Raw genomic sequence first — 12,833 nt, 5'->3', positions numbered from 1 at the left:
AAACGAACTCTCTCGGACATTCGGTTTCCGTTTTATAAATAATCAAATTTTGGTCATTTTTCCGCTGTCCCGATGAATCCTACAAGAGGGCGAATGGAATCATATTGCAAATGTACAAAACATCACAAATCACGACGTGGCCTTATCTCCAAAACGGAAAAGACTTCGAAGACAAAACTGTAGAGTGTAGATTTGGCATAATGGGCAGTTGGCCCCGAACTAGATGGCGTCTATGCTTCAACGGTTTTTGAGTTATGGCCATTTTCCTGGGATTAAAGGTCCAAAATGAAAATGGAGCAATAATTTTTCCGCTTCACGTCAAAGTCAAGGAGCCTCTGGTGTCAATAAAAAACGAACCAGCCATTTATCTATCGTCATTTAAGAGAAATCGTACAATGTCAAATTGGTGATGTTCAAAAATAGTTTTTTTTTTGTTTTTTTAAACAGTCACAGATCCAGTTGCAGCGTGTTCATACAAATCTTTTTAAAGTGTGCTTCGGAGCTCTGCAAGATTTCTGTGATTTTCTATGATCTTCTGTAATAATACACACTCACCGACCCCTCCGTAAATAAATCAGTTCTTAACATAAAGACTTAAAACTCAAAATTCTATAATTGCCTACCCCAAGGAGGATATGTGTTCACTTTCAGCTTCCTGTGTATACCGGGAGTGCCTTAAAATGGTGTCATAGGTGCTGTTTCCAAGGGTTAAAAAGGTCAGATCTTTTCAAAACTTCATGTGTGAGATTAGGCAACACTCATGAACTGCAAGTCAGTCATTTCTCCCAACAGATGTCAAAGAAAAGCTCTCTCACACACACACGCACACAGCAAAGATGGAGTGACAAAGTGCGGTGCTTAAAGACACACAGAGCCTGCAATGGAATTTCCATATTCTCTAGGCCGTGCCGAGTTTAACGAGATGCCCCGCTTGACCGTAGCTCGCACTGAGTGCAGCGACCGTGAAAAAAATTAGGCCCAAAATGAAGCCTGGCCCCAAATGTCATTTGCTTTTGGGTGACAGTGAGAACCGTTAGGGTGAGAAGCACGATCCTGAGGTCCTCCCGACCTGTGCAAGCCTAACCTTGACCGTGTGGCATTAACCCTTAACAGTAAAACAGGGATTTTTGATCTCACAGATTACAATGACATCTCTCCTCATAGGAATACATTGCCTGCTCCTCTAAAGTCAACCTGAAGCCTATGTGGGTTATGAATGCCTTATAAACCTGTCTTCGATGACAGTCCATCAGGACACTATAAGGTCTACCTGTGCCGATTCTAAGCTTCCTGAAGCAACCGGAAGTGGTTAAAATCACCCTAAACGTGTTTTTCCATACCCAACCAGCAGTTTGTGATAAATTGTGCATTCAACCCTGTGTAAATCGGTCAGTTCTTAACGTAAACACTTAAAACTCAGGATTCTGTAAAGGCATACCCCAATGAGGATGTGTGTTTATTTATAGCTTCCTGTGCCAACCGGAAGTGACATAATTGGTGTCACAGGGGCTGTTTCGAAGGTTTAAAAAAGTCAGATCTTTCCAAAACTTAATATGTGGCAAGCCCCATGAACTGTAAATCAGTCATTTCTCCCATAAAAGTTCTAAGAAAAACTAAATCACACACACACACAGCTTGGAAGGAGGGACACATTGGGGTGCGTAGAGACATACACTGCCTGCATTAGTTAACCTTGTTGGAGCTTTTAAAGAACCGTCAGATCTAGAGTTCCGAAACTTTAGAAACCTGTTCTCGACCTCAGGTCGATAGTGCGTGGTCAGTTACGTGGCTCTAGAAGGTCCTCGGACCGAGAAACAGCCTCGTACATTTGCAATAACTTCAATTTATTTTTGCATCACGAAAATGACGACATTTAGAAATGTCCCAGAGTCGCAAGACAAGGTGCATTGCGACCGCCTCGGCCCATATAAATGGACCTCAACGTTTCTGTCCGATAGCTCATTCAAGGACCCCGTAGCAAGGCATGGAAAAAAGTGGATTTTCAGCACCAATTAGTGTCTTGCTCGGGCACCAAATGACCTATTGAGCTGAAACTTGGGATTCGGGGTCGCCTCAGCTAGGCCTACACATAATATCAGAACTGGACCCGCAGCTAGAACATAACTACATGTGCATTTGCAATATGATTCAATAGTGAAAAAAAAACATCACCAAATGGACATGATGAAATCAACACAACGAGTGATGGAAAGGAACAACCATCCCTGCCCGGCCACCCCGAGTTCATCGGGCCAGTCAATTTTGCATTTCTGCAGGATTTTTGAGCATGCCAAATTTGTGATGGTAAATGCCCATTGAAACATATTGCAAATGCACGTGCATTTGCAATATGATTCTATAGTGAAAAAAACATCACCAAATGGACATGATGAAATCAACACAACGAGTGATGGAAAGGAACAACTATCACTGCCCGGCCATCCCGAGTTCATCAGGCCAGTCAATTTTGCATTTCTGCAGGATTTTTGAGCATGTCAAATTTCTTATGGCATTTGGCCCCAAAAAAAGTTAGTTTTGACTTCCTATGAAATCATATTGCAAATGGAGAAAACATATGCCTTATGCACAAGTAAAAAAAAATGATAATACAATATGACTAAAGTATGTTGATACAGTTCTTATACGTGTGTAATTGACCCAAAATTCGAAAGAATTTAGAAAAACGGTCCAGAAAGCACTTTTTTAAGGGGTTGCTAGGTTTTTGACATTTTTTCACTTTTTCAACATTTTGCTTTTGGATGTTGACTTGTGTTGCATTTGCAATATGAAAAACCACAGTGGAGCGCGCTCGCAACCTGTTGGATTTTTAAAGCGTTACACCTGGCATTTGCCATATGGCATTTGCAATCAACTTTGAACGAAACAACGCCGAATTGAGTGATATTGGACACCGTGTATATGGTTTGTCCAGCTAATGTTCAGTCTCTGGATAATAAAGTTGATGAGCTCAGGGCAAGGATTTCTTTCCATAGAGACGTCCGGGTTTGTAACATACTTCGGTCCAGCCAGTTGGGTTCTCAGTTCATCGCGCAGACAGGAATAAACATCTCTCCGGGAAGAAGGGCAGGGGTGTATGTTTTATGATTAACGACTCATGGTGTAATTGTGATAACATACAGGAACTCAAGTCCTTTTGTTCATACGAACTAGAATACCTCACAATCAAATGCCGACCGTGTTATCTCCCAAGAGACTTCTCTTCGGTTATAGTCACAGCCGTGTATGTCGATACAACGACAGCCCTCAAAGAACTCCACTGTACTTTATGCAAACTGGAAACCGCATAACCTGAGGCCGCAAATTTGAGAAAAAGACTGCTTAAACACTCACTCACACCTACAAGGCCCTCCCCATCCCTCCTTTTGCCAAATCTGACTAAGACTCAATTTCTTATAGGCAGAAACTCAAAAAGGAAGAACCCGTGCTAAGGACTATTCAACGCTGGTCTGACCAATTGGAATCCACACTTCAAGATAGTTTTGATCACGCAGATTGGGAAATGTTCTGGTGACTGAGTTTATCAGGAAATGTATAGGAGATGTCGTACCCACTGTGACTTCTAAAACCTACCCTAACAAGAAACAGTGTATAGATGGCAGCATTCTCGCAAAACGTGAATCACTGCATTTCACTATGGCAAGATGACTGGGGATATGGCAGAATACTAACAGTGTATTCCCTCCTCAAGGCAATCAAACAGGCAAAACGTCAATATAGAGACAAAGTAGAGTCGCAATTCAACGGCTCAGAAACAAGACGTATGTGGCAGGGTCTACAGTCAATCACAGACTACAAAAGAACACCAGCCACATCGGACACCGACGTCTTGCTTCCGGGCAAGCTAAACCCCTTCTTTGCCAGTTTTGAGGATAACCCAGTGCCACCGATGCGGCCAAGGAATGTGGGCTCTCCTTCTCCGTGGCCGACGTAAGACATTTAAGTGTGTCAACCCTAGCCACGTCCTCAGAGCATGCGCAGACCAGCTGGCTGGTGTGTTTACGGACATGTTCAATCTCTCCCTATCCCAATCTGCTGTCCCCACATGCTTCAAGATGGCCACGATTGTTCCTGTACCCAAGAAAGCAAAGGTAACCCGTAGCACTCACTTCTGTCATCATGAATTGCTTTGAGAGACTAGTCAAGGATCATATCACCTCTACCTTACCGGTCACCCTAGACCCACTTCAATTTGCCTACCGCCCCAATAGATCCACAGATGATGCAATCGACATCGTACTGCAGACTGCCCTACCACATCTGGACAAGAGAAATACCTATGTCAGAATGCTGTTCATTGACTATAGCATTCAGCACCATAGTAGCCTCCAAGCTCATCAATAAGCTTGAGGCCATGGGTCTGAACCCCACCCTGTGCAACTGGGTTTTGTACTTCCTGATGTGCCGCCACCAGGTTGTGAAGGTAGGAAACAACGTGTCCACTTTGCTGATCCTCAACACAGGGGCCCCTCAAGGGTGCGTGCTCAGCCCCCTCCTGTACTCCCCGTTCACCCATGACTCCATGGCCAAGCATCCCTCCAACTAAATCATCAAGTTTGCAGATGACACAACAGTATTAGGCTTGATTACAAACAATGACGAGACAGGGTACAGGGAGGAGGTGAGGGCTCTGGGAGTGTGGTGCCAGGCAAATAACCATCACTCAACGTCAACAAAACAAAGGAGATGATCGTGGACTTCAGGAAACAGCAGAGGGAGCACCCCCCTATCCACATCGATGGGACCGCAGCGGAGAAGTTAGAAAGCTTCAAGTTCCTCGGTGTACACATCACTGACAAACTGAAATGGTCCACCCACACAGACAGTGTGGTGAGAAGGTGCAACAGCACCTCTTCAACCTCAGGAGGCTGAAGAAATTTGGCATGGCACCTAAAACCCCCACAAACCTTTACAGATGCACAATCCTGTCGGGTTGTATCACCGCCTGGTACGGAACCTGCACCGTACGCAACCGCAGGGCTCTCTAGGGGGTGGAGCGGTCTGGCCCAAGCATTACTGGGAGCAAACTACCTGCACTGCAGGACACCTACAGCACCCGGTGTCACAGGAAGGCCAAAAAGATGATCAAGGACAACAAACACCCGAGCCACTGCCTGTTCACCCTGCTATCATCCAGAAGGCGAGGTCAGTACAGGTGCATCAAAGCTGGGAACCAAGAGACTGAAAAACAGCTTCTATCTCAAGGTCATCAGACTGTTAAATAGTCATCACTAGCACATTAGAGGCTGCAGCCTATATCCATAGACTTGAAATCACTGGCCACTTTAATAAATGAAACACTAGTCACTTTAATAATGTTTACATATTTTGCATTACTCATTTCATATGTATATACTGTATTCTATTATATTGTAGTCTATGCCGCTCTGACATTGCTCCTCCATATATTTATATATTCTTGATTCCATTACTTTACTTAGATTCGTGTGTATTGGGTATACGTTGTGAAACTTTTAGATATTACTTGTTAGATATGACTGCACTGTCAGAGCTAGAAACACAAGCATTTTGCTACACCTGTGATAACATCTGCTAAACACATGCATGTGACCAATACAATTTGATGTGATATGTACAAAATAAGTTACAAACAATACAAAAAAACTAACAAAATAGCACAGTTGGTTGGAGCCCGTAAAACGGCAGCCATCCCTTCCGGCGCCATTATATCACTTTGAATAAGATTCTAACTTTGAACAACTCTTAGGGTAACATATACCCATTGTTTTTGAGTCATTGATGGACAGCAATATTCAAACCTTGTTTCTCATTTTAAAGCAGATTTAATTCAGGACTGAGACCATTCAGGAACACTCAACACCTTTTGGAAAGCCATTCTGGTGTGTCTTTTAGATTTAAATTTAAAACAGCAAACTGTGAAGAATGTGCAAGGGGTGTCTAGACTTTCACAAGGCACTGTAAATCAAATGCTTTGGGTAATACAATTTACGGTGCTGTTCAATGTCGACTCGGTTCATTTCAATCAACTCAAAATGTAACCCCAACTCTGCTTACCTTGTCTGGAGGTATTTGATTCTACAGAGCATGTCTAGGTGGCCGGCAGAGTACTGCTCGATCACATCCTTGACATCATAAGGTCTCAATGTCTCCTTAAACTTCTTCTTGTTCAAGAGGAACTTCATGATCCTGTAGAATAGAGTAGAACTGAATTACTTAATTTTTCCCAGAGGGAACTTCATTCATCCTGTGAGCCAGCGTCCAAAATTGGGTTAGGTGCAGCTTGTCTTTTGACAAATCAGAACAAGTAAAAAGGTACCATAAATATCATACAAACTGGATGAAGTGAATTACCTCCTCAAATGTTTAAGGCAATTAGAACCAGATAAATTGTGAGGAAAACAAATAATTAACTTAGTCCAATCAGAACATGTGAAATGGTTAACAATATTTTATAAGGACACCTGTCAATCAAAATCAAAGGCAGGCCTCAAAAACCACAATACAGAACACAACCTAGTTAGTGCAGTAGCTTTGTGTTGGAAAAAAAACTCATTCTAACCTGCTTTGTAGTAGAGAGCCGGGACAAAAGTAACATGGGTGAAAGTAACGCCCATTTTCTCAGATAAAACAGAAGCTAAAATGACATAGTGAAGTCAGCACGTTCCTAATGTGGAGGACGACCTCCTTGCAAAAAGACAGCCCAATCAGACCATGTTTTGCTGAGTTATCAACAAAAAGTGATTTTGAGAGAAATAAACCCGGAAGTGTTTTTCAGTTGTAGAGTTGTGTTTATTTATTTAAGGTTCCAAACATCTCAACTAGTGACTAAATGACAGCATAGGTTTCAAGTATCATGCTAGTTGGAATTTTAGCCGAGGAGAAGTTACAGGAGAGATGGGTGGGCCGAAAGTAAAATGATAATCTGGAATAAAATAAAATAAACTATTAAGCACAGTCCATTGTCTCCTCTAGTTCATATTCCTTTTATAATGTTAGCAAAATATCAACAAGTAACTGAATGTTTGAAAATTATATATGACATTCGAATTATGCCTTAATCAATTGACTTGATGGATCATCTTCTCACAAGCTTTTATCGAGAGGTTAGCAGTTAGAAATATACATATCTTCATGATTCTGGGGGTCAATTACCTTATGTCAAGACATGGACATGTGATAAGAATGATGAGTGAGCTGTTTGTGAAGAGAATTAAGACATTTATTCTATAAAGACACGAGGAGCGCGCATGACAAGGACAGCTGGAGCGCAGCTGATTGGTTGGGCTAAGCATTAATAGTCATTGAAAATGGTGCACTTCTCGCCAGCTGTTATTTCAGATCCAAGGCTGTGTTAATCCCGCCCTGCCGGCAGGTACAAAAGTATTGCTGAGGTAGTTCTGTTCTTGGTCAATTCAATTTAAACTCAATGACCCTAGAAATTAAATTACAGATGCTAATGGTAGTGGACACACAGTTGAAGTCAGAAGTTTACATGCACTTAGGTTAGAGTCATTAAAACTCATTTTCAACCACTCCACAAATGTCTTGTTAACACACTATAGTTTAGACACAAGTCATTTTCCAACAATTGTTTAACTACAGATAATTTCACTTATAATTCACTGTATCACAATTCCAGTAGGTCAGAAGTTTACATACACTAAGTTGACTGCGCCTTTAAACAGCTTGGAATATTCCAGAAAATTAAGCCATGGCTTTAGAAGCTTCTGATAGGCTACTTGACATCATTTGAGTCAATTGGAGTTGTACCTGTGGATGTATGTCAAGGCCTACAGTTGTGGCCAAAAGTTTTGAGAATGACACAAATATAAATTTTCACAAAGTCTGCTGCCTCAGCTTGTATGATGGCAATTTGCATATAATCCAGAATGTTATGAAGAATGATTAGATGAATTGCAATTAATTGCAAAGTCCCTCTTTGCCATGCAAATGAACTGAATCCCCCCAAAACATTTCCACTGCATTTCAGCCCTGCCACAATAGGACCAGCTGACATCATGTCAGTGATTCTCTCATTAACACAGGTTCAGTGAGTGTTGACGAGGACAAGGCTGGAGATCACTCTGTCATGCTGATTGAGTTTAAATAACAAACTGGAAGCTTCAAAAGGAGGGTGATGCTTGGAATCCTTGTTCTTCCTCTGTCAACATGGTTACCTGCAAGGAAACATGTGCTGTCATCATTGCTTTGCACAAAAAGGGCTTCACAGGCAAGGATATTACTGCCAGTAAGATTGCACCTAAATCAACCATTTATCGGATCATCAAGAACTTCAAGGAGAGCGGTTCAATTGTTGTGAAGAAGGCTTCAGGACTCCCAAGAAAGTCCAGCAAGCACCAGGAACGTCTCCTATAGTTGATTCAGCTGCGGGATCGGGGCACCACCACTACAGAGCTTGCTCAGGAATGGCAGCAGGCAGGTGTGAGTGCATCTGCACGCACAGTGAGGCAAAGGCTTTTGGAGGATGGCCTGGTGTCAAGAAGGGCAGCAAAGAAGCCATTTCTCTCCAGGAAAAACCCCTTTTCCGATTGTTTGGGGCATCCGGAAAAAAGCTTGTCCGGAGAAGACAAGGTGAGCGCTACCATCAGTCCTGTATCATGCCAACAGTAAAGCATCCTGAGACCATTCATGTGTGGGGTTGCTTCTCAGCCAAGGGAGTGGGCTCACTCACATTTTGTCCAAAGAACACAGCCATGAATAAAGAATGGTACCAACACATCCTCTGAGAGCAACTTCTCCCAACCATCCAGGAACAATTTGGTGACGAACAATGCCTTTTCCAGCATGATGGAGCACCTTGCCATAAGGCAAAAGTGATAACTAAGTGGTTCGGGGAACAAAACATCAATATTTTGGGTCCATGGCCAGGAAACTCCCCAGACCTTAATCCAATTGAGAACTTGTGGTCAATCCTCAAGAGGCGCTTGGACAAACAAAACCCCACAAATTCTGACAAACTCCAAGCACTGATTATGCAAGAATGGCCTGCCATCAGTCAGGATGTGGCCCAGAAGTTAATTGACAGCAGGCCAGGGCGGATTGCAGAGGTCTTGAAAAAGAAAGATCTGCAAATATTGACTCTGCATCAACTTAATGTAATAAAAGCCTTTGACACTTATGAAATGCTTGTAATTATACTTCAGTTTTCCATAGTAACATCTGACAAAAATATCTAAAGACACTGAAGCAGCAAACTTTGTGAAAATTAATATTTGTGTCATTCTCAAAACTTTTGGCAATGACTGTACCTTCAAACTCAGTGCCTCTTGCTTGACATCATAGGAAAATCGAAAGAAATCAGCCAAGACCTCTGAAAAAATTTCCAAATGCCTGAAGGTACCACGTCCATCTGTACAAACAATAGTATGGAAGTATAAACTCCATGGGACCACGTAGCCATCATACCACTCAGGACAGAGACGCATTCTGTCTCCTAGAGATGAACATACTTTGGGGCGAAAAGTGCAAATCAATCCCAGAACAACAGGAAAGGACCTTGTGAAGAAGCTGGAGGAAACAGGTACAAAAGTATCTATATCCACAGTAAAATGAGTCCTATATCAACATAACCTGAAAGGCCGCTCAGCAAGGAAGAAGCCGCTTCTTCAAAACCAGCATGAAAAAAGCCAGACTACGGTTTGCAACCTCACATGTGGACAAAGATTGTACTTTTTCAAGAAATGTCCTCTGGTCTGATGAAACAAAAATAGGACTGTTTGACCATAATGACCATTGTTATGTTTGGAGGAAAATGGGGGAGGCTTGCAAGCCGAAAAACACCATCCCAACCGTAAAGCACGGGGGTGGGCAGCATCATGTTATGGGGGTGCTTTGCTGCAGGAGGGACTGGTGCACTTCACAAAATAGATGGCATCATGAGTCAGGAAATTGTGTGGATATATTGAACATCTTAAGAATCTTAAGACATCAGGAAGTTAAAAGCTTGGTCGCAAATGGGTCTTCCAAATGGACAATGACCCCAAGCATACTACCAAAGTTGTGGCAAAATTGCTTAAGGACAACAAAGTATTGGACTGGCCATCACAAAGCCCTGACCTCAAATCCTATATTAAACGTGAGGGCAGAACTGAAAAAGCGTGTGTGAGCAAGGAGGCCTCCAAACCTGACTCAGTTACACCAGCTCTGTCAGGAGGAATGGGACACAATTCACCCAACGTATTGTGGGAAGCTTGTGGAAGGCTACCCAAAATGTTTGACCCAAGTTAAACAATTTAAAGGCAATGCGACCAAATACTAATTGAGTGTATGTAAACTTCTGACCACTGTGAATGTGATGAAAGAAATAAAAGCTGAAATAAATCATTCTCTCTACTATTATTCTGACATTTCACATTCACTTAAAATAAAGTGGTGATCCTAACTGACTTAAAACAGGACATTTTTACTAGGATTAAATAAATGTCAGGAATTGTGACAATCTGAGTTTAAATGTATTTGGCTAAGGTGTATGTAAACTTCCAACTTCAACTGTATATACGTTGTTGGTCATAAAATATGGTCTCTCTGGCTCTATTGATCTGAGTAATTTGGAAAGCGATCCAGTTTCTGGAGCAATTCAGTTTCTAGTGACTTGAATTCAACACCTTTCCCATAGTTTTATGGTGCTCACTCTCACTTTAAAAAAATGTGTTAAAAAAATAAAAATAATAATTTTACACTTTACAAGCACATGTCACTGTCATGTTTGTTATGGGGAAGGGATATAACGTTAAAACTAAAGAGAAACAGGTTATGATGCACTTTCCAGCACAGAGTTATTACATACACACTACAGTCACTGTTTCCAGGTAACAACCATGTGCTGGCTGGGATGTCAGGAAAGGATTGGGGAAGAAACAACATGGTAACTACTAATGGTAATTACTAACTAATTACCTAGTAAATACATAGTTATTACCATCTGATTACCCAGTTATTACCGAGCTGGAATGTAGAGGTACCACAATAAGGCCAGGTTTAAAACAAACTCATGATGATCTCATGAATTCAGTCCTTGTATCACTAGTTCTGTCTATGAATATAAAAGAGGTTAAAATTCTCAGGTCCCATCCCTCCGTTCATAGAGAGCCAAGTGGTTGGATTTAAAGCATGTAATATGCATGTAAATTCTATCTCTTCCATAGATTTATAGCTAGCTGTGGCTAAACATAGCTCAAGTTGTAGTGGCTGTTAATAATCATGGATTACAGTTTCTCCTGGCCACAGATTCCTTTCAGGGTGTCGAACCATCGAACATTAAATTGTTGAATACGGAACTTCCCCTTTAAACTTCCATTACCTGACTGCCCTGATGACCAGCTTTAGCGTGGGGATCATCTCCTCCAGGAGGATGTCTGCAGGAAAGCCCCTCTCCTCAGGGTCCTGCAGGGCTCCTGCATCTGTGGGAACAAAGACTGTCCCTACTTACAAACTACATGTTATAAAGGCTTTATATAGAATATATAAAGTCTTTATAAGCACTACATAGATGTTTCACAAATCTTCTATAAGCCTATGTCATACCTTACCCAGTTCCTTGGGTAAAACAAAATGGGTCATAACTCCAGATTACCATATACTGCAACAACAGATTATTTTACTGAATTACTTCAGATGGTCACAGTTGTGTTGATAGGCAGCAGGGTTGGTGTCAATTTAATTTCAATTCAGGAAGTAAACTTAAATTATAATTGAGGAAATGTAGACTGGAATTGGCTGAATTTGTTATACCATCAGAGCTCTGACGCATGGTGTAGGCCTTCATCCGGAAGGCTGTGCGAAACCGCTCCCGGTTACTGAAGCCGCCGGGTTTGGGTTCCTTGGAAGGACTCTCTTCAATGTCCGGGTTCCCCGGCATCAGCACCCTGCCCCTCACTACAGTCGACTGTCGCGAATTAGGCATGCGACAACGCTCCAGCAAACTCAGCTTTTGACTGAGACGAGAGAGAGGGGAGAGGAAAGTATTTTTCCTATGAGTGACTTGAATTTATTAAATTACATAGATGATAATAACAGTAATGACAATATGTTAATAAATACTTAAACAAGGCAGGCAATCAGCTACTGTGAATCAATTTCTCCAAAATAGAGGTAAATTCAGGATCTTCTTTGTGGACATGCATAATGATACCACTGCCGAGACAGAAAACCCAATCATTTGGTTTCTATTTTGTTAGGGCTGTCTGCCTTGGACTGGGGATGGATTCACAGTCTGCTGCCTAAACGTAACAGTGCTTCAGTACTGAGTTATAAACGAAGACTCAAAGACCGCAGTAGGAGAAACACATTGAACGGGCCAGTAAGAAACAAGAGATCACCTCTCCTTTTTGCTTATTGCCCGTTAGTTGTGGATCGGGGCACTTTTGTTTCTCATATGACCGAAAACTGATTTGATATCCACCTGATCTTTTAAATGACATGGGAACACTATCTCTCCTCCATCTCTCTCTTCCCCTCACTCTCTTGTCTGTCTCTCTCCCCCTCCCTGTCTCAGACTTGGCAGAGGTGCCTGGGCTGGCCTTTGGGGTGGCTGCCAAGGAGCATTTAGGGGCAATCCTGAGTGGTGAACATGGATTTGTAACGCGGGGGCGGCAAGCCAGGGCATTGGAGCAGAACGTATCCTCTTCTAGTCTTGTAATGAGTGCCTATCGGGACAACAAAAACATCTAAAAGCATTGGATTGGTGGAGGCCTGGGATACAGTGAATTTCTACCATATTTTTTATAGCAGTAATTTCCTTTGAAGTGAACAAGTGCACAATGTGGGAGGAAGCAGAGGTAATTGGGATATAGCCAATGTTTATAAAAGTGGTT

At 42.1% G+C, this 12,833-nt stretch overlaps 1 protein-coding gene across 1 annotated transcript in view; it reads right to left on the bottom strand.

Annotated features, from left to right (window-relative positions):
- kcnq3 (potassium voltage-gated channel, KQT-like subfamily, member 3) overlaps nt 1-12,833 on the bottom strand; it is a 155,522-nt gene that overhangs the window by 13,977 nt on the left and 128,712 nt on the right. The window contains exons 10-12 of the mRNA XM_064928523.1: nt 11,752-11,954; nt 11,321-11,420; nt 6,055-6,186 (exon numbers count right to left, since the gene is read on the bottom strand). Of these exons, the coding sequence (XP_064784595.1) occupies nt 6,055-6,186; nt 11,321-11,420; nt 11,752-11,954 (435 nt within the window). The remainder of the gene's footprint in view (nt 1-6,054; nt 6,187-11,320; nt 11,421-11,751; nt 11,955-12,833) is intronic.

This window comes from Oncorhynchus masou, chromosome 3 (assembly GCF_036934945.1).
Source record: "Oncorhynchus masou masou isolate Uvic2021 chromosome 3, UVic_Omas_1.1, whole genome shotgun sequence".
Classification (NCBI taxonomy): Eukaryota; Metazoa; Chordata; class Actinopteri; order Salmoniformes; family Salmonidae; genus Oncorhynchus; species Oncorhynchus masou.
The sequence above is the reverse complement of the archived record's forward strand: the minus strand, read 5'-3'. Positions and strand labels throughout refer to the sequence as shown.